This window comes from Aspergillus costaricaensis, assembly GCF_003184835.1.
Source record: "Aspergillus costaricaensis CBS 115574 unplaced genomic scaffold BO79scaffold_28, whole genome shotgun sequence".
NCBI classification, from domain to species: Eukaryota; Fungi; Ascomycota; class Eurotiomycetes; order Eurotiales; family Aspergillaceae; genus Aspergillus; species Aspergillus costaricensis.
The window spans coordinates 115,541-140,115 of NW_020291828.1; the positions used below are offsets into that span (position 1 = coordinate 115,541).

A 24,575-nucleotide genomic window follows, 5' to 3' on the forward strand; every position below is an offset into this window, starting at 1 on the left:
CCCTCATTTATCCTGCTCGTGTTTCCCTCTCTCTCCCTTTCTCCTTTTCCCTGTTATATTTTCTTCACTCTACTCCCATCCCTTACTTTTTGGGATCTGGATTTACTTTTAATGACGATATGTCTGTCTTAAATTAAGAGACTTGAATTCCTGAGAGATAACCCTAGTGGAATACACACCTACGTCTTTTTCCAGTTCATAAAGAAAAGACACACGACTTCTTGATTGATTAACTGCCCATCATGCGACAACCTTCCATGGATGCCAACGCCGACGAGGCGTTGGCTAGAATGGGCTACAAGAGTGAATTGCCTCGCAATTTGAGTATGATGAGTATTCTCGGCCTGTATGTTTTCCATTCCAGCATTTATATATATTTACTAGTAAGGAGGGGGGACATTAATCACATAATTCATGTATCAACAGCTCCTTCGCCATCATGGCCGCCCCTTTCGGTCTCAGCACCACCCTCTACATCACCCTCACCGACGGCCAATCCGTCAGCGTCATCTGGGGCTGGGTCGTCGTCACCCTCATCTCCATCGCCATTGCCGCCTCGCTGGCCGAGATCTGCGCCGTCTACCCCACCGCCGGCGGAGTCTACTACTGGAGTGCCATGCTCTCCACGCGCAAATGGGCCCCCGCCATGTCCTTCATCGATGGCTGGCTCACCCTCGTGGGCAATTGGACCGTCACACTCAGTATCACCTTCTCGGGAGGGCAGTTGATCCTCAGTGCCATTTCGCTCTGGAATGAGGACTTTGTCGCCAACACTTGGCAGACTATTCTCATGTTTTGGGCGGTGATTGGGTGCTGTGCGTTGGTGAATATCTTCTTTTCCAAGTGGTTGGATTTGATCAATAAAGTGTGCATTTATTGGACGGCCGGGAGTGTCGTGATTATTCTCATTACGCTTTTGACCATGGCGGATGAGAGACGGGACGCTGAGTTTGTTTTTGCGCATTATGATGCTTCGCAGAGTGGATGGTATGGTTCCCCTATCTGTTGTTTTTCCGGGACTGCTCATGGACTCGTGCTGATGATGTTTAGGCCTGCTGGTTGGGCGTTCTTTGTTGGTCTGCTGCAGGCAGCATACACACTCACTGGATACGGAATGGTGGCTGCCATGTGTGAGGAGGTGCAGAATCCGCATCGGGAGGTCCCCAAGGCTATTGTGCTATCGGTGGTAGCGGCCGGTATCACAGGTCTGGTCTATCTGATCCCTATCATGTTTGTTCTGCCCCCGGTGCAGACCCTTTTGGCTGTGGCCAGCGGCCAGCCTATCGGACTCATCTTCAAGACAGCCACCGGCTCCGCTGGCGGAGGCTTCGGGCTGCTGTTCTTGGTGCTGGGCATCCTGGTGTTTGCGGGAATTGGCGCATTGACGGCTGCCAGTCGATGCACGTATGCCTTTGCTCGTGACGGAGCCATCCCCGGCTTCCGACTTTGGAGGAAAGTGAACAAGAAGTTAGATGTGCCAGTGTGGGCCATCATCCTCTCCACCGTTGTTGATTGCCTGTTAGGGCTGATCTACTTCGGCTCCTCGGCGGCCTTCAACTCGTTTACGGGCGTAGCCACCATTTGCTTGTCAATCTCGTATGGCCTTCCCATCTTCATTTGCGTGCTTCGGGGGCGTGAAGCCGTCAAGGAATCCAGCTTCTCGCTGGGACGATTTGGATATGCGATCAACATCGTATCCATCTGCTGGATTTGCCTGGCTGTGGTGCTCTTCTGCATGCCTACCTCGTTGCCGGTGGATGCCAGTAGCATGAACTACGCGAGTGTGGTGTTTGCCGGCTTTGCGGCGATCAGTATCTTATGGTATGTGGTGTACGCGCGCAAGCATTTCACAGGGCCACCAATCGCGGACGAGGATATGCCTGGTGTGATGACGGGGAAACCCATCGATACGGAGAATACTTATGCGGCGCATGAGAAGGAGGGGAAGGAATGAAAGCCTTTTAGCGATTTGTTTGTATATAATTAGGTTCGAAGCTATAACGAATTGACTTATACATTAACATCTAAAATGAAAAAAAAAAAGGAAGTTATCTTTTATGATAGTATTATCTTACAGTCACTTCATAATAAGTAAAAAGCATGAATGTAATGGCGCGAGGTAGGGTGCATCTAATAGATCGATAGATAGCCGATCAATCACAAGTTGGGCTGGCTGAGCAGCCAGAGGGACTAAACTCCGACAACCGCGGTTCAATCGCTCCCCATCATCCATCAAGCAATCAACCACAACCACCACACCACCGATCTCTCAGCTCGCAGCCTCACACACTCCCTCCCTCCCTCCCAAACAATTCCCCACGCGACCAACCAGCTCTACACGCGTGCTGAAACCTACCACATCCAATTTCAATTAATTTTCTCCCAGAACCAACCATCACCAGTCTTGCGCGCGCACTCTCTCTTCCTCTCCCTTGGCCGAAATCCGGGGAAGCTCCGACTCCAACACACTCAACACACACACACTCTCTCTCTTTTGCTCGCACCGATAAACAATACACCACAACGCAAACTACTCTCCAATACAGAGACACGACACAGCAAGACACTGATGCGGACCCATCATCGCGCGCACTCCCGTCCCCGTCTACTCTCATGTTGCTGAAGCCGTCCGACGTCTTGTTCCTCGCACCATGTCGGATTCAGTGGGTGCGTTGATCCCCCCGACCTTTACCTACTTTACATACTATACTGGATACCATTAAATGGAGGGATGGATATAATTCTGGGGAGGAGATAATGTGCTGATTGATATGATGTTCAGATCGTGTCTTCGTCCATGCCCTTAACACGGTGAAACGCATTCCCCGCACGGGGACCGCTAGACCGCCGGCGTCGGAGAGATTGAAGCTTTATGGCTTGTATAAACAGAGCATGGGTATTTGTCCCTTCCTTTTCATTTCTTTTTATTGGGGATTGATGATACTGTAATGAGATTTGCTGACGAAGGATTTAATTGAAAATATGTAGAAGGCGATGTCGAAGGCGTCATGGATCGACCGGTCGGGAATACCGCGGATGTGTTTATGGAGTGTGAGAAATGGTATACTTTCCCATTCTTCTCTTCTATATGCTATCGGTATCAGTATGCTAATCATAATTATAATGTAGGGACGCATGGCACGCCCAACGAGGCCTCTCCCGAACAGAAGCCAAACGACGCTACATCTCCACCCTCATTGAAACCATGCATAACTACGCTTCCCAAACAGCCGAGGCAAGGGAACTCGTCGCAGAATTGGAATTCGTCTGGGATCAGATCAAATCCAACCCGTCTTCGTCGTCTATGTCATCATCTCAGGGCCTCGGTAGTCCGGTGGCTTCGGCGGCAGCGGTGTCCATACGAGATCATGCACGGATTCAGCAGCAGCATCAGCAGTTCCAGCAGTCTAGTAGGGAATTGTCACGTCCGGAGTATGAGCAGTTACTTGCTACCACGGCTAGAGGGAGAGGGAGTGAGAGATTACGGGTGTTGAGTCCGGTTAGTCAGGCGGAGTCGGGGTTTCGACGACAGATGGAGGATGAACCACCTGAAGAGGAAGAAGAGGAGGAGGAGGAGGAAGAGGAGGAAGTGTACGCGGAAGCGCAAGATAATCTATTCGAGAATGAAGACGACAACGACGAAGGAGAAGAAGAACATATGGAGGAAGAAGACTACAACAACACTTACGACCGTCACGAATCGCATGACTACCATCAACAACAACAAGGGTACAACTTCCCCTCCCACCAGGAGGAAGACTACGATCACGATACTACCCTAAGTCGAAGACAACGACGACGACCACCACAAACACCCCCGGACGACTCCAAACGCTGGCGTCGCACCGTCGAGCAGGCCTTGACGACCATGACCGCCGAGATCGCCGCCGTGCGAGAACAATTGGAAGCGCGAGCGCTAGCTCATCGTCGACGAACAGGACTATGGGCCTGGCTGAAGTGGTTGGTTTGGGTCGCTGCACGGCAGATCATGGTTGATTTGGCTTTGCTCGGTATGCTTCTGATCTGGATGAGACTGCGGGGAGATCGCAGGTTAGAGGAGAAGTTGAAGGTGGGTTGGGCGGAGGTGAAGACGAGGTTGGTATTCTTGATGCTGTTTAGGAGGGTTAGGAGGGTGGTGTCCGCGTCTCCTACGTCTTCATCATCATCTTCTTCGTCTGGTGATAAGGCCCCGTGAGGTTCTTTATGCACCGATTTCATCACCATTATTTATTACTTTCTTTTGTCCTTTCTGGTACATATACATATATACCTTTTTCTTCTCTTCTCTTTCTTATCTTTACTTCTACTTATTATACCTCTACCTATACCTCTTTCTTTTATTATTATTCTTTCTTTTGTTATTGTGTCAGGTTGATTATTAGAGGTTGTTTGTCTACTTCTCTACTTCTCTTTGAGGTGTTGTACTTCATTGCAGTGGTTAGCTGTCTGCATATTCCTGCGGTGTTCTGGTTGTACACTTTTGTATTCTAGGTGATTTACAGTCTATAGATCTGGAGCCTGGATTATAGTGTATGCATCATTATCATCATCTGATACCATTCATACTATCTACTATACTTACCACTACCAGTCTACAGATAACCACTAAGATCTACCACCATATGATACTAATGATGACTCGGAACCAATGACATTCCTGATGCTAATATATACACAAACAGACGTCAACCAGAGAGACGGGAAGAGAAAAACAAAAGGAAAACACCGGAATACAAAAGACAACGTTAAGTTAGTAGTAGTGGTTCAGTTAAGAAAAACACACAATGATATATGCTCCCCTCAAAATATTTCATTTTGTATTTCTTTAATATTGCCGACCAGGCCAGTCGGAGTAGATCTGCTTGGGGCGCAAGTGCACGGGGACGACGTTCTCGGGAGTTCCGGGGATTTCCTTCTTCAGGCCCTATACCAGTCAATTAGTATTGTTTTGTAGTATACAGACCAGAATTTAAACACAAATGTGTATGGTGAAGGTATACGCACCAGCTTCTCAAAAACACAGCTGTTCAGCTTCATCTCCTGCGCACGGCACTCCCAGAGCTTGTGGTTGTTGTTCTCGAGACACTCCCAGTGAGCGGTGAACGACTTCAGGCAGTGGGTGTTGATGTCCTTGATTCTGCAGATCCATTGAATCAGTATTCCTTCTGCGGTAATTCATCGCTCAATGGCCCTTTGAAAGCCAACGGAACAGAGCATGGAAACATACACGCTAGCCGCACAGCGCGTCACCTTTCTACCCTCCTTCAGACAGTCCAGCTCTCCGCGCCCGTTCGACTCGTCCTTGCACTTCATGAAGTCGTCGTTGTAGGGCTTGCAGCGGTCTCCGATAAAGTAGGCCGCGCTGTACAGCGGCGCCGACGTAGCACCGATCTCCTCCACCTTGGGGATGTGATCGGGCATGGGGGTCGTATCGACCAGCACCTGCTGGTTAAACCTGAGGTAGTCATTTCCGTTAGAACGAGATGGTCATTGTTCAATTGCGTTGCGTATATGTATGTATGTATGTGTCGTATTATATGTCGTGGTGGTGTAGTAGTCAAGGGTAACCCGTGGAAGTGGCCGGTTGGGGGATTGGCAGGATTTCAACGTACTGGGGCTCTCTGGACGCCATGGTGACCGCTGGGCGTAGGACTCAATGGACCGGATCTGGGGGGAAAAGTCGAGGAGAGGGGGATCGAATCGATGGAGATGGTTCGCCGGGTCCGAGTGGAAGGTGAAGCTGCGAGTTTGGAAGGAGTGGTTTTTGCTCGTTGCTGATTGGTTGAGATGGCTGGGTTAGGTAATCTGCTGGTCGCCGGAATTATCAGGCATAAATAGGTAGCTGGCTGTTCCTTGCCTCAGGCATGAGGGAGCTCCACACGTGACCGTAACCGTGCGAAAAACAAAGCTTCCCGATGGACATCACGCCAGCATTGCCCGGCTGTTGTTGATGCCGCGCACTGCGCTTCTATTTCTGCTGCTTGTCTGTGGGTATCCCCTTTATTCCCTTATTGAACTTGGTTGTGTGTTGTGGACTAGTCGCATCATTGGACCTGCTTATTCTTACATTGTTGACATTCAATAGAAAATCGGTATTTACCGACTTGGGTTCAATTGGGTGTTATTGCGCCTTCGTTGCGGAGTGACCGACCTTATTTATTGCAATTATTCCTTCCATTACCGTGTTGTTCTCAATATCGCCTCTTATCTTCCTCGCCATTTAACCTAAGCACAACGCAACTCGCAATGTCTCTATTCGGTCAAGCTGCGGCCCCGTCCACGGGCGGCGGCCTCTTTGGACAAGCCAACAACACCGCAAATAAGCCCAGTCCCTTCGGCGGAGGTGGTGGCCTCTTCGGAAATACCTCGACGACAAACACTACGCAGCAGAACACCACGGGCGGATTGTTCGGAGGTGCGACGCAGACTCAGCAACCGTCGGGAGGAGGTCTCTTCGGCGGCGCCGCAAACACGCAGACTCAGCAGCCATCCGGCGGACTGTTCGGCCAAACCGCGACTCAGCAGAAGCCAGCCGGTGGTGGTCTTTTCGGAGGACTGGGGCAGACGCAACAGCCCCAGCAGCAACAACAGCAGACCACTGGAGGGAGCTTGTTCGGGCAAAAACCCCTTGGAGGGGGTGGAGGAGGGTTGTTCGGTCAGCAACAGCAGTCGCAGGCACCGCAGCAGCAGGGTGGTGGTCTGTTCGGTGGGTTGGGTCAGACGCAGCAGCCTCAACAACAGCAGCAACAACCGAGTCTGTTTGGAGGTTCTCTACTAGGAGGACAGCAGCAGCAACAGCAACCGGCACAGCAACAGCAGCAGCCCCAACTGGGCCAGACTCAGATGGGTCAGTCGACGGCACAGCTCGGTTCGAGTCTGTGGGAACCGGGCCGTGCAGTTACCGGAGGTATGTTGAGAATGATTCTTCATGTTTTATGTTAGACGTACTAATGGTTGTAGTCCACCGCACCGTACCGATGCAGATTCAGATCGTAAAGGACAAGTGGGATGCGTCCAGCCGTTCCTCTCCCTTCCGCGCGTACTTGTATAACAATGTCGGCGAAGAAATGGCGCCTTTCTACCAGCCGGGTCCGGAGGACGATGACACAAAATGGGAGGATGCGCTGCGGAAGCGGCCCGATTCGGGATATGTTCCTGTGCTCGTCAAGGGCTTTTTCGAGCTGGGCAAGCGCGCGCAGCGCCAGAAGGATTTCCTTACCATGATGCAGACGCGACTCCACGAGATCAACAACTGCCTGTCGGATCTGCTGTCTCGGCACGACCTGAAGATTTCGGTCAAGATTGCCGACTGCCGCCGGAAACATCTCGTCCTCAGCAAGCGGTGTCTGGCGCTTGCGGCCAAGACACAGGTGCTGCGGAATCGCGGTTACGCCATGGATGACGCGGAGGAGGAGCTCAAGAAGAAGCTCAGCCAGCTGGAGCGGTCTGTCTTCGACCCGTCACTGAACGGACGAGCGGAGGAGATCTGGGCGCGCATGCTGGCAATCCGGGAGCACTCGCGACGTCTACAGCAGGAGATGGAGCGGGCCGGACCCAGCGCGGCGGCGCAGGCGGACGACGAGCTGGACGAGCAGACGATGAAGACGGCCAAGAAGGTATGTAACTTACCTCCAGTCATGGTTACTACATATGCTAATGATGTCTAGATATTGGATGACTACCACACGCAAATCCAACACTTGCAGAAGGAACTCGAAGCAGTGAGGAAGGACTTTGAGGAGGCACAGAAGCTTCCCGGGGGAGCCGTGAACCACTGATGCTGTTGATGCTTGTTGCGATTCCATCATATCATGAATTGAGGGACTGTCTGGTTGTTTGGCTTGTGCTGTTTGGAGCATGGAGTTTATAGGAGCTGGTATCCGCACGTCTTGCACACGAGACGTGGTTTAATAGAGCATAAAAAGTAACCGTGACAGCTGGTCATTTGAGATTCATATTCATTTCTGCAACTCGAGATGTACAATATAATACATTATGCGATGCCCTTCCTATCCCTTGTATGCATTGTGTGTTGTAAAGAGGAAAACAAAAGTAGTCGACACGCGATTACAGGAACTTCTTAACGAAGTCGATGGCGAAGGGAGCTGAATCATTTGTTAGTTCGCAGAACAGAATTCCGGGGCAGGCGAAGAACTCACAAAGGTAAAGCAGGATGCCACCGGAGACAGCCATGCGGATGGTCTGGTTAGCCTGGACCTCACCGGCCTAGAAAGGAAGAAAAATAGAATGTCAGTATGATATGTTCTGCTCGGGGTCGATGATGACGATGAAGAGGAATTGGGTGAAATACTCTGATCTCCTCCTTGGAGAGCTGTTCCTGGCCTGGTAACAATTAGCATAATGCAAACATTTCATCAATCTTAAAAGTATCTCACCTGGAGCGAACATTGTGATAGTGGTTTATGGGTAAAAAGGTCAATGGGGAGACAGATAGATGTATGTTTAAGAAATGATGAATGGGTTGAATAACTCACTAGTTAATGACTGAGTGAATGGGTTTCGATTCTGCCGCGCACAGACCACCGCGGAGGCGGAATCTGCTTGCTTTGGGTCTTGCTTGCTTCAACTTCTTGCGCGGTTGCTCGGTGTTACTACTCACTTAAACCTGCCATTTCTTTTCGCTTTTTCTCTCTCTCTCATCTTTTCTTTCTCTTCACTTTCATTATCACCTGAGAAATAAGTCGCCTAAGCATTTAAAGTGTACAAACAGAACTGGAATCCCGGCAAATAAGGTCTTGAGAATCGATCTATCCCATCTACGCTTCACGAAACCTGGTCTAGCCGACCCCGACCAATCCTCATCAGGGGAGAAACTAACATATTCACCCAACCCACCCACAATTTCCATTTCACAAGACACAATCATGTCCGAACCGCGCAGTCCCGAGCCCGAGCTCAAGCCCGCCGCTGAAGTGGATGAACAAGAACAACAGCAGGAAGCGCCCCCGACGCCCGGCGGCGACGCCGTTTCGGATGAAGAACCCGCTAAGGAGGTAGAGGCGGAGGCAGAGCCAGAAGCCGAAGAGCAACAAGAACAAGAACAAGACCAAGGAGAAGAAGAGGCCGCGCAAGACAATGGTGGCGATAATGATGACGATGACGACGATGACAAGATCTCCGACGACGAATCCATTCTTTCGGAAGTCGATGAAGCCCAGTTCGAGGACTTTGATCCCGAGAATGTCGACATCGAAGACCGGCCGCAGCTGGCGATTGACGAGGATAACTTGAAGTTGATCGGACGGCATAAGCGGAAGCGTACTGAGGGCGGGGAAGAAGAGCGCTCGAAGAGGAAGAGAGAGGGACGTCGCGAGAAGAAGAGTCGGAGGATGAGGGAGTTGGAGGATGGAGGCGCGAGTGATGAGGAGAAGGCTAGTCGGAGGAGGAAGAAGAAGGAGGCAGAGATTGCGGAAGAGGAGTTGTTGGATCCGGCTACGAGTATGTTTCTTACTGCTGAGGATGGCATGGATGATGCTAATTGCTATGTTTAGGACGGCGGAGAGCGCTTGATCGCGCGATGGATGAGGCGTTGAAGAAGCCGACCAAGAGACGGTTTAGAAAGGCTGATGGCATTGTATGTTCACTTCTATCACTTCGCTGGGTGACGGCTGACTCCAACAGGACCTGGAACAAATGGCCGATGCTGAAATCGAAGATATGCGCAAGCGCATGACCCACGCTGCGCAGATGGACGCTATCAACCGTCGCGAGGGCAAGCCTGCCATGCACAAGCTGAAGATGCTTCCTGAGGTGGTCTCGCTGCTCAACCGCAACCAATACGTCAACAGTCTGGTCGACCCCGAAATCAACCTGCTGGAAGCGGTCAAGTTCTTCCTGGAGCCCTTGGATGATGGTTCCCTGCCGGCGTACAACATTCAGCGGGATCTGATGACTGCGCTGGGCAAGCTGCCGATCAACAAGGAGGCTCTGGTTGCCAGTGGTATCGGCAAGGTCATTGTCTTCTACACGCGGAGCAAGCGTCCAGAGCCCGGCATCAAGCGCATGGCGGAGCGCCTGCTGGCTGAGTGGACGCGCCCGATCCTCCAGCGCAGCGATGATTACTCGAAGAGGGTATACCAGGAGGCTGCCTTTGATCCTACGTATGTTCATGCTTTACTCAGACCCTACTACCTCGAATGTATCACTGACTGGAACAGTAAACTGAGCACGACACGCCCTCAATCGGTACAGGCCACTGCTGCAGAGGCTCGTGCCCGTGAGCTACTGCCTCCTCGTCTGGCGAATCGCGCGCGCGCTGACATGACTCACACGAGTTATACGGTGGTGCCGCGACCGACGATGGTACAGGAGAGCAAGTTTGCGCGACCTCTGGGAGCGAGCGGCGAGGATCGCTTCCGTAAGATGCGGGCGCGGCAGATTGCGGCGAGCAAGGGATCCCGTCGTTGAAGAATTTTCATTCCTTCAATTATTAATTCTTTATTCTTCTGGCTGTACCTTTCTTGTTCTATTTCCTTTTTCGATCTCATATGTATGTCAGGTTTTATTTCGTAGATTTTTCGGGAGGCGGCGCAGGGCGGAATGTGTATTATTGGATCATGCCATAGCGAATGGGAAGGCACTAGATAAACGGTCGGGCGTTCTCGCGCGAGACGCAGCTTACAAAGTAGAACCAAAGCAGTAAAAACGGTTGCAATTCGGCGACGCTATCAAGGATCCCGGGCAAACGCCGGATGGTCCGAGTCTCCGCCGCAGACCCCGAGCGTCCAGATCGTACGTCACCCGGGCTTTGCACGTATTTCTAGCATCATTCTCCCTCTGCTTTTCTTCCCTTCTTCAATTCTCTCTCCCTCCCCCCCACAAAAAAGCACCTAATACATACATATCTACCTCCATTGCAATCAATTACATACAGCTTCTTCACATAATACCATCACAATGAAGATCCTCACCAAAGAAGAAGAAGATGCCCACTACCGGTACTTCCGCCCTCCCCGCCACCCAATTTTCGAACCATGTAACTAACACAGTACTTCTCCAGCGAGGTCGTCAAGGGCGGTACTATCGGTGGACTTATCGGTCTGGTAGGCGGCGCAGCAGGTGTCCTCGCCGCCACCAGGCGCTACCAAACCATCCGCAACCTCACCCTCCCCATGAAATCCTTCCTCGTGACCTCCTCCGGTACCTTCGTGGGTATCATCAGCGCCGACCACGCCTCCCGCAGCTTCGAAGCCCAGCGCAACGCCAGTCGCCAATGGTACGAGAACCGCGAGGAGCGTCTCCGCCAGGAGGAATTGTCGCAGCTGTCCACGCTCGATCGCGCGCTTCAGTGGGCCCGCCGCGAGAAGTACAAGATTGTCGGTGCCACGTGGGTGGCTAGTATGATCGGTAGTTTCGCCATGGTCAACCGGAATAAGCACCTTAGTGGATCACAGAAGTTGGTCCAGGCCAGAGTCTACGCCCAGGGCTTGACCCTCGCTGTGTTGGTGGCTAGCGCGGCGTTTGAGATCCAGGATCAGAGGAAGGGTCGTGGCTTGTTGCAGGATAAGGTGAAGGCCGAGAGGCAGGCTGCTGAGGAGAGGAAGAATGCTGAGCAGGAGCACACGGGTGATCTCTGGAAGGATATGGTTGCTGCCGAGGAGGACCGGTTGAGGAAGAGGAAGATGAGTCTGTCCGAGTCGGATTACTTGCATCCTCATAATGGACAGGAGAAGAAGGTTGAGGAGGTCAAGGAGGAGAAGGAAGAGCCTAAGAAGGAGGCTGCTGAGGCAAAGGAGGAGAAGAAGGAGTAAAATGGTTGACGAGTGTGGTTGATTCTTGTTTATATATCTAGACGTGATTGGGCTGGCCTTGATCACTGGTGTATTTGTTCTTTTCACATCTGCTGTTACTTTTGCCAGTTTTCTTTATGGGGTTGGATACACTCTTCACTCTGGATATAATGCGGTGGATTGGTTGCTAGATTTGGATGAAAAGTGATTATGACTGATTGCAAATTGTACATGTCACATCTTTGAATCTATAATTGGATATCGATCTTATCTACAACCCACATGCATTATGGAGCTATAAGTCGATCAGTTAATCGGACTGGGGCTTTATGTAGTAGCTGCCACTATAGACAAAGTTCCCACCCTATTGAATATGATACCTTCAGATTACATGGGTTCCAGATCTAGATTGCTGAGCTGATTGATTGACAGCCATGTCGCCACAATGGCATAGGATAGAACATGTTACTAATCGAACACTACCTTCACATACCATCTAGTTAGAAATGCTAGACACTGCTTACCAATTTCTCCTACTAACAATTTGTTCCATTTATGTCCTGCACGTGCCCCGACTGGCCACTTACCAGCTATCAATGCATAGTATCAACTTCCAAGTGGGGCCTGCCGATCCGGAATTGCTTGTTGCCTGCAGCCCCAATTGAACTATAGACTGACTCACTCGCCAAGTTGTCATGATCTCCGGACCCCAGCATCTGAATGGCTACACAAATTGTGGCATTGCCCGGAGAAATCCTACTCCATGGTGGGGTGGAGCTAACTAGTTAGTTGACGTGAGGCTCACAAGGCTTTCGCAATGTTGCTGTCTTATCTAAAGCTACCAGCACAGCCTCGTAGTCGTTCATTCACCGACTCAGTTCACTCTACCTCACCGAGTTTCTCTTGTTGACTATAAAGCTTATTCATTCCCTCCAAAGACAGATACCAATCTCCACATCAACTATTGTCGCCTGGAAAAATGAGGTGCATGAACCAAAGCACGTTTCTCGAAAACTACGTCTATGCCCTTGAGCATGACTTCTGCTCTTCCACTGGGGAGCCTGCCACCTGGGCGCCTGGTTATCCCAAATACTGGGGCCAGGAAACAGCAAAAGTTCAGCTAGAGGGGAAGGCAAACGCGCTTGCTCTTAGTCCTGACAGTAAGATTATTGCTGTGGGTATTGACAGGGAGATCCATATCTTCAATGCAGAGACGCAGGAACGTGTTGATGTGTTGAGAGGACATACGTGTGCCGTGGAGCAGGTGGAGTTTGCTCCGAAAATGATCAATAGCGTGGGATCAGAAGGCACCCGGTACGTCCTGGTTTCGACAGGCGAGGATCTGGAAGAGAGTGCTGGAGAGGGTTACCGCCATGAGGGATATGATTTCGCGGTGATCGTCCTATGGGAGCTGGACGAGCGCGGGAGACTCCGACAAAAGGAAGACAGACCAGTTGACGTCGACACCCTCACGAGCAGAACTCTACAGCCCCTTATATCAGACCTAGTGTCCAACTACGGCTGGAAACGTGATGAAAAAGCCATGGGGGCCATTGAACAGGCCATGAAAAAGGCTCTCCGAAACGCCGTCAGTCTACACGAACAAGAAAGCAAACTCCGTCTTCAAGGCGAATTGGCCTCCTTCGGTAGCCCCGCATTCAGCCCAGATGGCAAGACTATGATCTATCTCGGTCAGAACGAAACAACCCAGCACGGACTTCGTGACCCTGCTCTCCTCCCATGTGTCAATCTCTGGGACATGCAGAGCCGGTCCCTTCGACACCGATTGCTCGGCCACACAGACTCTATCATGTGGGCCGGGATGAGTCCAGACAATACTCTAGTCGCGTCCATCGCATGGGATGGCACTGCGCGAGTTTGGAATGCCAACTCCGGAGACTGTGTCCACGTGTTTGGTTTCGGGGACTGTCAGCTCTGGAGCGGCGCCTTCTCTCCCGATAGCAAGTACCTCGCTGTCAGCCAGGGAAGCCCTAGAACCCATATCCATGTCTACGACCTTCAAACAGGACAGTCCGTCTCTCGCTTCGACGGATTCCGCCACTGGGCACGCACCTTAGCTTGGAGCCCTGACGGTACGGTGATTGCCGCAGGAGGGGACAGCGGCACAGTGCGTCTTTGGGATCCGTTGACCGGCGACGAACAGATGCAATGGCGTCTGGCGTTTGAGGATCCCGTGATGCGGAGCTTTGCAGGGATTCAAAGCGTGCAGTTCGTTAATGAGGGAAGAAAGTTGGTGTTCCGGACCCAGGAGGGGACGGTGGAGACGTATGATTTCCAAAGTAATCTTAAGCAGCAGTTTACGAGAGGTGCGGGGGATAAAATTGACACGAGCCCTGAGGGAAGGGTGGCTGTTTCGAGTGATGCTCAGCTGCTGGTCGTTCCGGACGCGGATGGGGTTTTGAGATTGTGGAATCTGTAGATATGGTGTTTTGTATGAGGCATTGTGGGAGGATATTCATTCGGAATACTTGCGACAGAAATAGTACTGTACTTTAACCTGCGTGGATACCAAGACACTGTAACCAGTTAGCCTTCTCTCGTCTGGGTAAGCTGTAGGTTCTGGTAGACATTATGGCGGAATCTGCCCTGAGCAACTAGGCTCCTTCGGCCACTTTTGTACTAATTATATTACTGCATGCGGACTGACTACAGGCACAGCACAAGTCAAGCCAAGTCGTGGAAAATTAAACATAGTAAGACCAATATCATCACTAGTAGACATCACAGTTTGTAGAACATTGAAGTTGTCTCTTGTATGGCATTATATGGATGCCCGAGCCGGGCACGTGGCCGCTTTGGATGGAAACTACGTCGGTGCCTGTTCGCACAGGCCGCGCCTACGTCCCTCGCTATATTAAGCTCCGTGACCCAGTTCCTCTGTCTTCTTTGCGACTTCATCACTTACAGCACTTCGTTATATTCAGCCAAAATGGGCAGTGAATCAGTGCTCATCTCTCTATCCCACGCTGACGCGGCCCACTGGAACAGGGAGTTGATGCTCGAGTTCCAGGCCACTCTGGAGAAGGACCCAGCGGCGGACTTGATGTCAATGTTCTCTGAGGCTTACCTCCGTGAACATCAAAATGTCCTTGACAGTCAGCTGTCTTATGCCGGGCTTATCAATCGCCGTGTATTAAGCGGTCTTCAAGACGACCTGCGACGTGACCCGGAAGCCAACCTGCTATCAAACTTCCCGAAGAACTATACTCGCCGAATTACAATGGCGCTTGGAGCCAAAAGCCGCATTAAAGGAGAAACAAGAACATGAGGTGAAGGCGCCTGAGTTCAGAGAACGTCACCTCGACCGTGCAGAGACTGCCACAGTCATTTATCCGTTATCCGATGAAGTTATTGCTTTGCTTGCAGGATGTTCACGACCGGACGCGGATCAATTTTCGCTCGATGATGAGAAATCGCTCGTATCATCCTTGAGAACGCTGCTTTGGAACTCACCACAACTCTGGCAGAGTCCTGTAAGAGGCATGGTGGTTAAGTGCAACGAAAACGTTATTACCAAGGTCATAACTGGGAATACGGATTACACGGAGTACACTAGCATGCAATTTCTTGAGAAGCGGGCGCCCAAATTCCTGCTCCGAGGCCCCATGGGCTGGTAGCATTTGGCCCTTTTCGTGTGATATTCATGTCATATGTTCCCGACATGACTTTGACCCAAGCATGGCCTAACCTGTCACATGAGAACAAGCTTTCAATCCAGCGCCAGCTTGATGATATATTTGCAGTCTAAGACAGATTCGACAGAAAGAGGGAACTAGTACGCTTGGTGGAACTTGTGGAGAGGGAGTCAAGGAGCTAACGGTCGACGAATGCGCCCTGTTCAAAGGCATTATGACAACAAAAGAGTACAGTGATCTACAATTTTCGGCTCGTCATCATGGAAGTGCCACTTATGTTGGACTTCTGCGCTCTTTCCTGGAACATGACACCTCAACACTGGCACATGAATCGGTGTTCACCCATGGCGATGTGCGAACTGATAATGTAATGGTGAAGCAGGATCCCGGTTCTAGCGGCCAATATATTGTCACTGGAATCATTGACTGGGAGGACAGTGGCTTCTATCCGTTCTATTATGAGTGCACTGCGCTGACTCGTACTATGAGCCTGGTGAACGAAAATGATTGGTATCTGTATCTGCCGCAGAGCATTTCACCGTCGAACTTTCCTGTGCGTTGGCTGGTTGATCGGCTTTGGCATATACATTTACGGACTACATAAGTCACGTCGCGACTTAGGGTCAAGGCTTGACTAGATGTACCCTTATCTTGAGCGTAAAAGGTAAGCCGTTTGAATAGCAGGTCACATCCATCTAATTTAATATGATAAAGGGAAGAGCGTCGGCTCCATATCTCTACCGGTGAAAACTTTTTTTTATAGTATAAGACAGAACGATGTTCACTACCGTATGGAGGGATGGAAATAGATTGGTTCGACTGACCGTAGACTCCGCCAAGGCCATGCGGTTATCTCCCCAGTGATTACGCGGAAGTAATGGAGAGGACGGGAATTTACCTCGGCGTTTGTGTCTTCCTCAGCCTCTTAGGTGCAGTCCTTATGGTTGCTGCTTGCTGTATGTTTCCAAACTGTGTTCAAGTATTATGAGATAACAGCAATAGGCTTGTATTTGTCAGGAATGTCTCAAAGTCGGCGCTGCGACTTCACGATGACGTTCTAAAGAGTACCATGCGGTAAGTGAATAGCAGCTGCAATGAATAATACCCGTTAAGGGTATCCCGTAGACTTCCCTCGAGATTGTTAGTGAATACAGTCATTCTCAGCCACATAGATAAACACCAGTCGCGCTTTCCCCATCAGAATTATCCAACTCTTCCCACCACATCCTCAGCTCAACTCAACTACTCCCTGACTATATCTCACCAAGAGCTCAAAAATGCCAGCAGCAGAGTCCATGTTCCCCTCCTCGGTGCCCCACGAATTCTGCATCAGCGAAGACCTATCCGAACTACAAACTGACCAAAAACCACCCCCTTCCCTGCGCGAAGCAAGACTACCCCTACTACGCCCGCTCGAAAAAGCCGACATCCTCGAATTATGCACCCAGTCACCGTCCATTCACACTGATAATTACAGCTCTATGGTTGAGCCTGAAGAACGAAATCTCGATTTGCAACCCCTCTCCAAGATGTGGAGGCAGGAGATGATGAAACTGCCCCCTTTCGCTAAGATCATATTCGATCTGACACTGCCACTACGGGAGAACGAAGATGCCATAGCTTGGGATATAGGCAAGCGCAGAGAAGGCTGTTATATCGTCCGTGTCAGAGAAGTCATGCATATTGCTACCACTATTGCTTTGACGACGAGAGTGCGCTTGAAGGGTGGGGCGGTTTCTTTTGATCTCGATTACGAGGACCTTGATCTTGTTTATGATGATAGGAATGATGAAATCGTGTCCTGTCGTCTAGATGCGCTGCGGGAGGAGATTAGGGCGTTGGGTACGGCGCCGACTAATGAGGTGAAAGGGGGAAGTGAGGGTGCTGGTGTGGGTGGACAATCTTCGGATGGATCTGCTCATGGTTTGGATGTTGGGGTTGGACAGACTTGATAATACGGTGTGAGTTGTGGTCGGAAATTTCTCAGAGCAGGTCCGAATCATGGGTCCATAGACAACATGCATTAAAGTCAGAATAGTTAGTATTGGTGGTGAACAGCTGGCAAACATGCTGTGGTTGGTATCGTTAGGCTGAATGTTTGGAGGCCAAGCATTAGTGGAAGTTTAGTGAACAGCAGTCCCTACTTTATAAAGTCCTAAAGTGTTTTTTGTGGTTCCTCATTAGTAAACCCTAGCGTTTACAGGGAAGTAACCATGATTCCGAATGCCAATCATCCAGCGAACTATCGAAAGAGAACTATATTGTGAAGTGCTAGGGCCTGCTGTTGAGGCTTTGCTGGTACTAGAAAGTGTTCATACTCACTATTGACATGAGCATTCAAATAGCAGTAGATTGAGAAGTACATGTGTCCGGATTCGGTATTCTCTGACACTACAGAAATGTGAAAGGTAATACTATCATGATGACTATTTTATTTTTGGCCTCACTGGCTTGTACCTATGTTATATATGAATGGAAAATGATAATACTATATTATCTAAACTCTACGTATTCGTCGAAAGATAGTAGATACTCCAAGGTAAACCTCAAGTGTGTGCCGGTGTTCGCCAATTTAAGTTTACCCCAGAGAGACGGGAATAGCTCTAGGATAGTGATCAGAAAGTATATAGGAGATTCAGGCCATGGCTGTATTCGGCGCTGCAGGATCAAAGAGAGTGCCGAGAACTCTCCTGAGTGTTGTTTCCCTATACGGAAACAAAGAACAAGCATCTTGGCCGCGCTTGATGGAGTAGGGCTTCAACCTTGGCAAACGAGGCTCTACCGGTAAGCTATGGGTTCTGTTCTTGCTCCCAAATGAACTGAGAAGTCAGCATCCACTCATCTTAAACGTGTACTAATCTACCTGTCATTACTGTGATCCTTGACTAGTAGTATTATAACGGAACCGGAAATCTTCTACGTCCAGACTGAACAGACTATGCTTACCACGCTTTGTCTACTCTTGCGGCTTACTAGATTCAATAGTCTAGCGCTAGTCCTCGGTTGGGCAATCGAGATCAGATTTCTCCGAAAGACGAAATGGCCCACTCCAAGGCCTTTTGGCTTAGCCATAGGCTGCAAAGTAAAGATGTTGTGTGTCTGAACCTGCAGAAGTGCTAATTTACCGTTCCATTCATGGTGCTAAACGCTGCCTGGGCCCTGCAGAGCGATCAGATCAGCATTCCTACTACTGTTTAAATGCAGGAGACCCGCTCTCATTATGCTTGCCGAGTGCACTTGCCACCAGTTCTTGGGGTTCTCTTTATAGCTCTCTACGGGGAGTCGCTTTATTTTCCAGCCCCTATTTGCGAGTCGCTTGTCCCGAATGGCAGGGGATGGTTATTCCGTGTGGAGTATACGGACCTCGCCGAGCTTATATCAAGATGAACGAGAGCGACTTAACCGGATTTCAAAGACCGAGCGACGATTCTCATAATATTTCCTACCACTCAGTTAGTGCGATACACTGAAGGTTCAGCCTTCAATATCCCTTACTTCCACTGAGGTGTGGTTGTTGTCTCGCAAGTTCGCCAGCATGGACGAGTATTCGGAAGAGCAGCTTCATCAATCCAAACAACATCTAATCATCACCGTTTCAATTGTGTTTATAGTCCTGGAAGTGGTATGCGTGGTTATGCGCTTTACTTCTAAATTTGTTGAACGGCTGAAGTTCGGCTGGGATGATGCTCTCATGGTTGTGGGCCTTATCCTCTGCATTGCCGATGCGAGCTGCACAATAGGTAGGCCTTGATATCCTAGTCTCCTAGTCAGATGACGAACCTAACTCACACTTCCCGACAGCTGCCGTGATCTACGGCGGAATCGGCCTGCATCAAGAAACCGTCCGCCAGATCGATCCTGAGATGCTGGTGACGGCGACCAAGTTCCTCATCACCACTCCGCTCCTCTACTTCGCCACCGTCGTACCTCCAAAATTGGCTATCCTGCACCTCTATCTGAACATTTTCACCGATAAAATGCTCCGAAAGATATGCTACGGCACCGGAGCAGTCATCATCATCAATTGGCTTGTGGTCACTATCGCTGGTGTTGTTTCCTGCCGACCACTAAGCTACTACTGGACGTTCCACGGAAACTGCATTGACATTAATGCGTGGCTGCGCTGGGGAGGATTCGCGCACATATTGACGGATGTCGTCATGTTGATATTGCCGATGCCGGTGGTTTGGAATCTGCATGCCTCGAGTCGCCTCAAACTGGGTATTTGGGTAACTTTCCTGATGGGTAGTGTGTATGTCTAGACATTTCTTTCTCCTTCTTGGATTATCCTAATTCTGAAGAGAGAGACACTAACTTTGCCCAAACAATAGGGGCATGGTTTCTTCCATTATCCGATTCCGAGAATTCTACGTGACTGACGTCCAAGGGGATGTAACCTGGGCGGCCTCGACACTGGTGGTCTGGGCTGAGATTGAGGGTGGTATTTACCTCATAGCAGCCTGTTTGCCTACCTATCGGCCGCTAACGAAATTTCTTTGGCGTCGCGTTCTGAGGAAGCGCAGTCAGACGGGCGAATCTCTGCATACCGGAACGGGCCACAGGGCCAGCCAACTGCGACCGGGCCTCGGGTCCACGCATAATGAATCGAAATTTCCGTGGATGGAGGCGTCGAGAAGTGAGGAAGATGTCTTGCGTATGGTGACCTTGGGCAGTCGTTCAGGTGCAGATATCAAACCGGGGCAGATTGTGGTGGAGCATCACTTTTCGGTGCATTGATTTGGACCTTTCTTCATATTTCCAGACTATATATTACCGTCGATATATATATTCCACCTTCTAATGCTTAATAATTGGACAAGAATATATGTTGTCTATGAGTTGAGATATTAACGAGAGACCTCGGATGTGAGGGCATGCATCGATTTCCTCTGCAGATACCCATCGTGGGATGAGTCCTACCTCCGACCGAGCTGGACGGGGCACGCTATCCACCTTGCTGTTCATAACTAACCCCAAAGAAGAAATGGAGATGTTGGTCAACTTGAACCAGGCGAACGATCCAATCGTATTTGCGTCAAGTTTCGCAAGGCTACAAAAGACATAGGAATCGGCTCAAAATCCACTTTTAGCGGCTCTTCGGGCGACTAGGGCTTGATTGATGTGGTTAGAGCAGAGCCTAAGTTTGGATCATTACCACTCAGCCGTTTGGCTTTATTGCTAGCGCTGACTGACCAGATTGGCCCCCAAATGCCATATCACTTATTCCTTCGCTCAATGGGGCAGATATGATCCGATGAGGCTGTCGAGCTTAATGGGGCTACAGCTTATTGGTTCTGTTGATATATCCTCACACCGTTGGCCTGCCATTATCTATCTCCACCCCACATACCAGAGGGGTACAAAGTACTCCACAAACCTTCCTACGTGCAGCTCCACTGGTTATCCGTATGCTCCGCTAAGCATAAGCTGGTCCTGCTTGCTTGGGTTGAAGCAGGTGCGGGCCCCTCGGCCACATGGTCCCAGCTAAGCCGACTACTCTTTCACTCAACAACACTACATAAACACTACAAGCTGCGCACCTCAATTAGATCTCAAATACACTGCTAACCAAAAGTGGTTTTGACCATGACTGTCCAAGATGCCTCTCAGTTTGATCCGCGGACGCAGCTGCTCCCTCACATCGTTGACCACTACGCCAAGTTCAAACCCGACGCCATCTATGCTGAATACCCAGTCTCTCTGATGAGCTATGATGATGGATACCGGCCCATCACATTCAAAGCATTTGCAAATGCCATTAACGGCATTGCCTGGTGGCTAACGGAGAAGCTGGGACCCGGTGACGGTGAAACCCTCGCTTATGTGGGACCTAATGACCTGCGGTACCCGGCCTTGGTAATGGGTGCTGTGAAGGCAGGATATCGCGTATGTGATATGACTTAGAACTTTGAAATAGTCAAGCTGACTCTGTACCCTCGAAGATGTTTCTCACCTCCCCAAGGAATAGCGTGGCTGCTCATAGTAGCCTGTTCAATCGCCTCAGTTGCACTAAGCTAGTCACCCCAGTGCCCCATCCACCGCCAGTGAAGGCCATCCTGGAAGGACAAACGCTGGATATACTGGAGGTGCCTAGTGTCGATGAGCTGATAAGCAAAGAATATGCCCATTTTGAATTCTCTAAGACTTACCCGGAAGCTGCAGGGGAGGTTCTCGCCGTAATGTACGTCCCTGATCGTCTGTGCAGTGATCGAAGACTAACTCTTCAGTCATACATCTGGCTCCACAGGAATTCCAAAGCCGATCTTCTGGACCCATGACACCGCGTGCAAGCATATGCATACGACGGTTCTGGATCCCCCAAGGGGCCATGAGAGCCAGGATAGCTGGCTCTTTGGCAAGCGGATATTCCTCGTTCCGCCACCATTCCATGTAAGTCCGCGTGGCATATTTGCAGGAAATATAGGAAGCTAATAACGTCATAGGCTGCGGGTCTGGCATATTCGCTTTTCATTACCATTCCAGTCGGCACTACCGTCATCTTTCCGGCATCTGGCGGTCTTCCTACCGCCGCCTCCCTTGTAGAGGCAAGAAAGAAGACTCAGATTGATATTCTCTTGGGTGTTCCTTCCATCATCCAAGAATTCTCCCAGAGCCCGGAGCTTTTGGACTACTGCAGCAAGCACCTTGAACGCTTGGTTTACTGTGGTGGAGATCTTCCCCAGCCGATTGGGGACGCCGTAGCATCTAAGATCAAACTCATGAATCTATACGGAGCGTCCGAAGTGGGCATGATCAGCACTATTTATTCCAGAATAAACCGAGATCCTCGCACAGACTGGAGATATCTTCACATCAACCCCCGAATGGGAGCTGAGCTCCGTCACGTCGCCGATCAGTACTACGAACTCGTGATTGTCCGAAGCCCGAAGACTGAGAAGCACCAGCTTACCTTCACAGTCTTTCCAGATCAGAAGGAGTACCACACCAAAGACCTCTTCGTGCGGCACCCGGACCCCAGTAAGCCGGACCTGTGGCGATGGGCCGCTCGTGCAGATGACGTGATTGTCTTTCTGAACGGCGAGAAAACAAATCCTGTGTCTATGGAACAACACATCGCTGCATCCAATCCAGAAGTTACCGCAGTTCTAGTGGCTGGGGCACGTCGCTTCCAAGCATCTCTATTAGTTGAAATTGGAGGCAAGGAACTCAGTGCACCTGAGCGCGCCGCGATGATTGAGAAACTCTGGCCAAGTATCGAACAAGCCAACGTAGTTTGTCCAGCGCATGCACGCGTGGCCAAAACCCACATTATGTTCACAAAGCCAGACAAGCCGATGCTTCGCGCCGGAAAGGGAACTATCCAGCGAGCTGCCTCACTCGAACTGTACACCTCGGAATTGGATGCCTTGTATGCCGATGCGGACAAACTATCGCAGACAGCCAGTAACGGTGAACCTGCTGGACCTGGCCAGGTGGACGATCCGAAAGTCCTTTTGGATTACATTAGAAGAACAATCAACTACGTCACTGGGTGGGATCTCACAGATAACCAAAATTTCTTCGAGCTGGGCCTTGACTCCCTGCAGGCTATCACCGCCACTCGGGCCTTCAAGAAGGGTCTTGATCTCCCAACACTCACTCCAAACCTGATTTATCTCCATCCCTCTGTGGATGAGCTCACCCAGGCAGTGCTTCACCTGCAGCAACATGAGGAGGCTTCTGCTGAGGAGCGAAAAGAAGCCCAGCTGCAGCAGCGGGAAGAACTACTACAGGAGCTCAGTAGCCAGTTTCAAGCGCCCAAGTCCCATGTGGTCATTTTGACCGGCTCGACCGGTAACCTGGGAAGCTATCTTCTCGATACTCTCCTACAGTCCCCTTCCGTTGCCTACGTGCATTGTCTCAACCGCACACCCTATGCAGGGGAAAGCCACCGCGTAAAACATAGCGGAATGAAAACCGATCTGTCTCGAGCGAGCTTCTGGACTGCGGATCTTTCCCAGCCGGACCTAGGCCTGGGACCTGATGTCTTCAAAACCTTGCGAAACATTGCCACTCTAATCATCCACAACGCCTGGGCAGTCAATTTCAACCTCAGCCTGTCTTCCTTCAAGCCAAACCTCGCCGGTGTGGTAAATTTGATCAACTTCGCTTCCCAATCACATCAGTCACCCCATCTCTTCTTCCTATCATCCATCAGCTCCACTATGGGCCACTACACAAAGACCGGTCTAACCCCGGAAGAAGTGATCACAACTACAACCCCCGGACCCAACGGCTACGCAGATAGCAAGTACCTTGCAGAACAGTTACTAGCGCAAGCGGCTCGTCAGGGCCGACTGCACGCCTCGTTCGCACGTGTCGGTCAGATAGCAGGGCCGGTCCGCTCAAAGGGAGTATGGAACAAGACCGAATGGTTTCCGAGCCTCGTCCTCAGCTCTTATCACCTGGGTGTTTTGCCTGATACGCTCGGACCGGCCCTCCATCGCATCGACTGGGTACCGGTTGATCTGCTTGCTGAAGTCCTAGTGGACTTGGCAGTGGCTTGTCGACGCGGGGAACCCGGATCTGTCCAGGTATATCACCCAGTAAACCTGCACCCGGTAGACTGGGAGGCAATTCGTCCAGTAGTCGCCGAAGCTATCTTTAAGGTTTCAAGAAAGACTATCAAGACTGTCCCCTTTACCGAGTGGGTGCAGCGCGTCCGGCAGGATCTGGAGATGGCTGGTGATACCGGCGAGAAGATGAGTGACGAAGAGCTGCAGAAGCGATTGGCCAAAAATCCAGCTGCAAAGTTGTTGGAATTCTTTGAAGGGATTATGTCGCAGACTGAGCGAGTGAATGTGCTGGATACAAGGTTGACGGGACAGGTCAGCGAGAAGTTGCGGGCTGTGGATGCAGTGAAGCCGGAATGGATGAATGTGTGGGTAGAGGAGTGGGTTCGTCGTGAGTTGGTTGTGGATTGGTCAATTGTTGGTCGTAAGTTGGGTGTGCGGAAATGAATCTCAATGTTGTAATGTTCCAGAGAGTGATGTGCTCGTCTTTTTTGTATATGCCAGTGCTGCGTTTGAGTATGAAGGCTGGCCAGAGGTCTTTCAGTATATATATATATATAAAGAAGAAAGAGTAAACCTCTCAATCTGCACACAGAGGGAGCACTTTTACGACACTCATGCACATTGCATACATGAACCGAAGCGACAGTAAAGAT

General features: G+C 50.5%; 12 protein-coding genes across 12 annotated transcripts; 10 read left to right on the top strand and 2 right to left on the bottom strand.

Annotated features, from left to right (window-relative positions):
- The first annotated feature begins 26 nt into the window (after nt 1-26).
- BO79DRAFT_178308 (putative GABA permease) lies at nt 27-1,965 on the top strand. Its single transcript, XM_025679974.1, has 3 exons — nt 27-346; nt 427-987; nt 1,051-1,965. The coding sequence occupies exons 1-3, from the start codon at nt 243-245 to the stop codon at nt 1,952-1,954; spliced, it is 1,569 nt and encodes a 522-aa protein (XP_025536762.1). The 5' UTR covers nt 27-242; the 3' UTR covers nt 1,955-1,965.
- Nucleotides 1,966-2,306: 341 nt separating this feature from the next.
- Nucleotides 2,307-4,182, top strand: BO79DRAFT_200043 (acyl-CoA-binding domain-containing protein; the record flags this gene model as incomplete). Its single annotated transcript, XM_025681465.1, has 5 exons — nt 2,307-2,667; nt 2,783-2,896; nt 2,989-3,061; nt 3,130-4,069; nt 4,129-4,182. The coding sequence occupies exons 1-5, from the start codon at nt 2,652-2,654 to the stop codon at nt 4,180-4,182; spliced, it is 1,197 nt and encodes a 398-aa protein (XP_025536763.1). The 5' UTR covers nt 2,307-2,651.
- A 456-nt stretch (nt 4,183-4,638) lies between these two features.
- Nucleotides 4,639-5,712, bottom strand: BO79DRAFT_289463 (coiled-coil-helix-coiled-coil-helix domain-containing protein). Its single transcript, XM_025688783.1, has 4 exons — nt 5,613-5,712; nt 5,228-5,455; nt 5,005-5,137; nt 4,639-4,924 (listed from the first exon to the last, which is right to left on the bottom strand). The coding sequence occupies exons 1-4, from the start codon at nt 5,630-5,632 to the stop codon at nt 4,826-4,828; spliced, it is 480 nt and encodes a 159-aa protein (XP_025536764.1). The 5' UTR covers nt 5,633-5,712; the 3' UTR covers nt 4,639-4,825.
- A 258-nt stretch (nt 5,713-5,970) lies between these two features.
- On the top strand, nt 5,971-8,105 carry BO79DRAFT_39930 (putative nucleoporin). The gene is made up of 3 exons (XM_025689190.1): nt 5,971-6,907; nt 6,961-7,616; nt 7,668-8,105. The coding sequence occupies exons 1-3, from the start codon at nt 6,247-6,249 to the stop codon at nt 7,776-7,778; spliced, it is 1,428 nt and encodes a 475-aa protein (XP_025536765.1). The 5' UTR covers nt 5,971-6,246; the 3' UTR covers nt 7,779-8,105.
- BO79DRAFT_257757 (uncharacterized protein) lies at nt 8,068-8,409 on the bottom strand (the record flags this gene model as incomplete). The annotated part of the gene is made up of 4 exons (XM_025686258.1): nt 8,068-8,105; nt 8,160-8,226; nt 8,312-8,343; nt 8,397-8,409. The coding sequence occupies 4 exons, from the start codon at nt 8,407-8,409 to the stop codon at nt 8,068-8,070; spliced, it is 150 nt and encodes a 49-aa protein (XP_025536766.1).
- Nucleotides 8,410-8,626: 217 nt separating this feature from the next.
- On the top strand, nt 8,627-10,600 carry BO79DRAFT_210572 (transcription factor SPN1). Its single transcript, XM_025682831.1, has 4 exons — nt 8,627-9,459; nt 9,513-9,595; nt 9,643-10,121; nt 10,179-10,600. The coding sequence occupies exons 1-4, from the start codon at nt 8,886-8,888 to the stop codon at nt 10,426-10,428; spliced, it is 1,386 nt and encodes a 461-aa protein (XP_025536767.1). The 5' UTR covers nt 8,627-8,885; the 3' UTR covers nt 10,429-10,600.
- A 229-nt stretch (nt 10,601-10,829) lies between these two features.
- Nucleotides 10,830-12,014, top strand: BO79DRAFT_178321 (HIG1 domain-containing protein). Its single transcript, XM_025679975.1, has 2 exons — nt 10,830-10,958; nt 11,021-12,014. Exons 1-2 carry the CDS (start codon nt 10,918-10,920, stop codon nt 11,769-11,771), a joined length of 792 nt encoding a protein of 263 aa, XP_025536768.1. The 5' UTR covers nt 10,830-10,917; the 3' UTR covers nt 11,772-12,014.
- Nucleotides 12,015-12,632: 618 nt separating this feature from the next.
- On the top strand, nt 12,633-14,261 carry BO79DRAFT_210574 (WD40 repeat domain-containing protein). Its single transcript, XM_025682832.1, has one exon. It carries the CDS (start codon nt 12,730-12,732, stop codon nt 14,188-14,190), a length of 1,461 nt encoding a protein of 486 aa, XP_025536769.1. The 5' UTR covers nt 12,633-12,729; the 3' UTR covers nt 14,191-14,261.
- Nucleotides 14,262-14,673: 412 nt separating this feature from the next.
- Nucleotides 14,674-16,010, top strand: BO79DRAFT_239514 (phosphotransferase family protein; the record flags this gene model as incomplete). Its single annotated transcript, XM_025684922.1, has 3 exons — nt 14,674-14,932; nt 15,012-15,384; nt 15,515-16,010. Exons 1-3 carry the CDS (start codon nt 14,701-14,703, stop codon nt 16,008-16,010), a joined length of 1,101 nt encoding a protein of 366 aa, XP_025536770.1. The 5' UTR covers nt 14,674-14,700.
- A 673-nt stretch (nt 16,011-16,683) lies between these two features.
- Nucleotides 16,684-17,358, top strand: BO79DRAFT_271620 (uncharacterized protein; the record flags this gene model as incomplete). The annotated part of the gene is made up of 1 exon (XM_025687362.1): nt 16,684-17,358. One exon carries the CDS (start codon nt 16,684-16,686, stop codon nt 17,356-17,358), a length of 675 nt encoding a protein of 224 aa, XP_025536771.1.
- A 1,583-nt stretch (nt 17,359-18,941) lies between these two features.
- Nucleotides 18,942-20,143, top strand: BO79DRAFT_220258 (uncharacterized protein; the record flags this gene model as incomplete). Its single annotated transcript, XM_025683484.1, has 3 exons — nt 18,942-19,146; nt 19,208-19,658; nt 19,738-20,143. 3 exons carry the CDS (start codon nt 18,942-18,944, stop codon nt 20,141-20,143), a joined length of 1,062 nt encoding a protein of 353 aa, XP_025536772.1.
- Nucleotides 20,144-20,992: 849 nt separating this feature from the next.
- BO79DRAFT_271622 (NRPS-like enzyme) lies at nt 20,993-24,454 on the top strand (the record flags this gene model as incomplete). The annotated part of the gene is made up of 4 exons (XM_025687363.1): nt 20,993-21,292; nt 21,349-21,587; nt 21,634-21,796; nt 21,850-24,454. The coding sequence occupies 4 exons, from the start codon at nt 20,993-20,995 to the stop codon at nt 24,364-24,366; spliced, it is 3,219 nt and encodes a 1,072-aa protein (XP_025536773.1). The 3' UTR covers nt 24,367-24,454.
- Nucleotides 24,455-24,575: the final 121 nt, after the last annotated feature.

Bases quoted from the DNA above. Each gene is read 5' to 3' on its own strand.
- BO79DRAFT_178321 (XM_025679975.1), top strand. From the start codon at position 10,918: ATGAAGATCCTCACCAAAGAAGAAGAAGATGCCCACTACCG. The intron at 10,959-11,020 runs GTACTTCCGCCC...GTACTTCTCCAG, and splicing joins GAAGAAGATGCCCACTACCG to CGAGGTCGTCAAGGGCGGTA.
- BO79DRAFT_210574 (XM_025682832.1), top strand. From the start codon at position 12,730: ATGAGGTGCATGAACCAAAGCACGTTTCTCGAAAACTACGTCTATGCC.
- BO79DRAFT_289463 (XM_025688783.1), bottom strand. From the start codon at position 5,632: ATGGCGTCCAGAGAGCCCCA. The intron at 5,138-5,227 runs GTATGTTTCCAT...ATGGATCTGCAG, and splicing joins ACGCGCTGTGCGGCTAGCGT to AATCAAGGACATCAACACCC. The intron at 4,925-5,004 runs GTGCGTATACCT...TGACTGGTATAG, and splicing joins GCTGTGTTTTTGAGAAGCTG to GGCCTGAAGAAGGAAATCCC.
- BO79DRAFT_210572 (XM_025682831.1), top strand. From the start codon at position 8,886: ATGTCCGAACCGCGCAGTCCCGAGCCCGAGCTCAAGCCCGCCGCTGAA. The intron at 9,460-9,512 runs GTATGTTTCTTA...TGCTATGTTTAG, and splicing joins GTTGTTGGATCCGGCTACGA to GACGGCGGAGAGCGCTTGAT. The intron at 9,596-9,642 runs GTATGTTCACTT...TGACTCCAACAG, and splicing joins TTAGAAAGGCTGATGGCATT to GACCTGGAACAAATGGCCGA.
- BO79DRAFT_178308 (XM_025679974.1), top strand. From the start codon at position 243: ATGCGACAACCTTCCATGGATGCCAACGCCGACGAGGCGTTGGCTAGA. The intron at 347-426 runs GTATGTTTTCCA...ATGTATCAACAG, and splicing joins ATGATGAGTATTCTCGGCCT to CTCCTTCGCCATCATGGCCG. The intron at 988-1,050 runs GTATGGTTCCCC...GATGATGTTTAG, and splicing joins GATGCTTCGCAGAGTGGATG to GCCTGCTGGTTGGGCGTTCT.
- BO79DRAFT_39930 (XM_025689190.1), top strand. From the start codon at position 6,247: ATGTCTCTATTCGGTCAAGCTGCGGCCCCGTCCACGGGCGGCGGCCTC. The intron at 6,908-6,960 runs GTATGTTGAGAA...TAATGGTTGTAG, and splicing joins GGGCCGTGCAGTTACCGGAG to TCCACCGCACCGTACCGATG. The intron at 7,617-7,667 runs GTATGTAACTTA...AATGATGTCTAG, and splicing joins CGATGAAGACGGCCAAGAAG to ATATTGGATGACTACCACAC.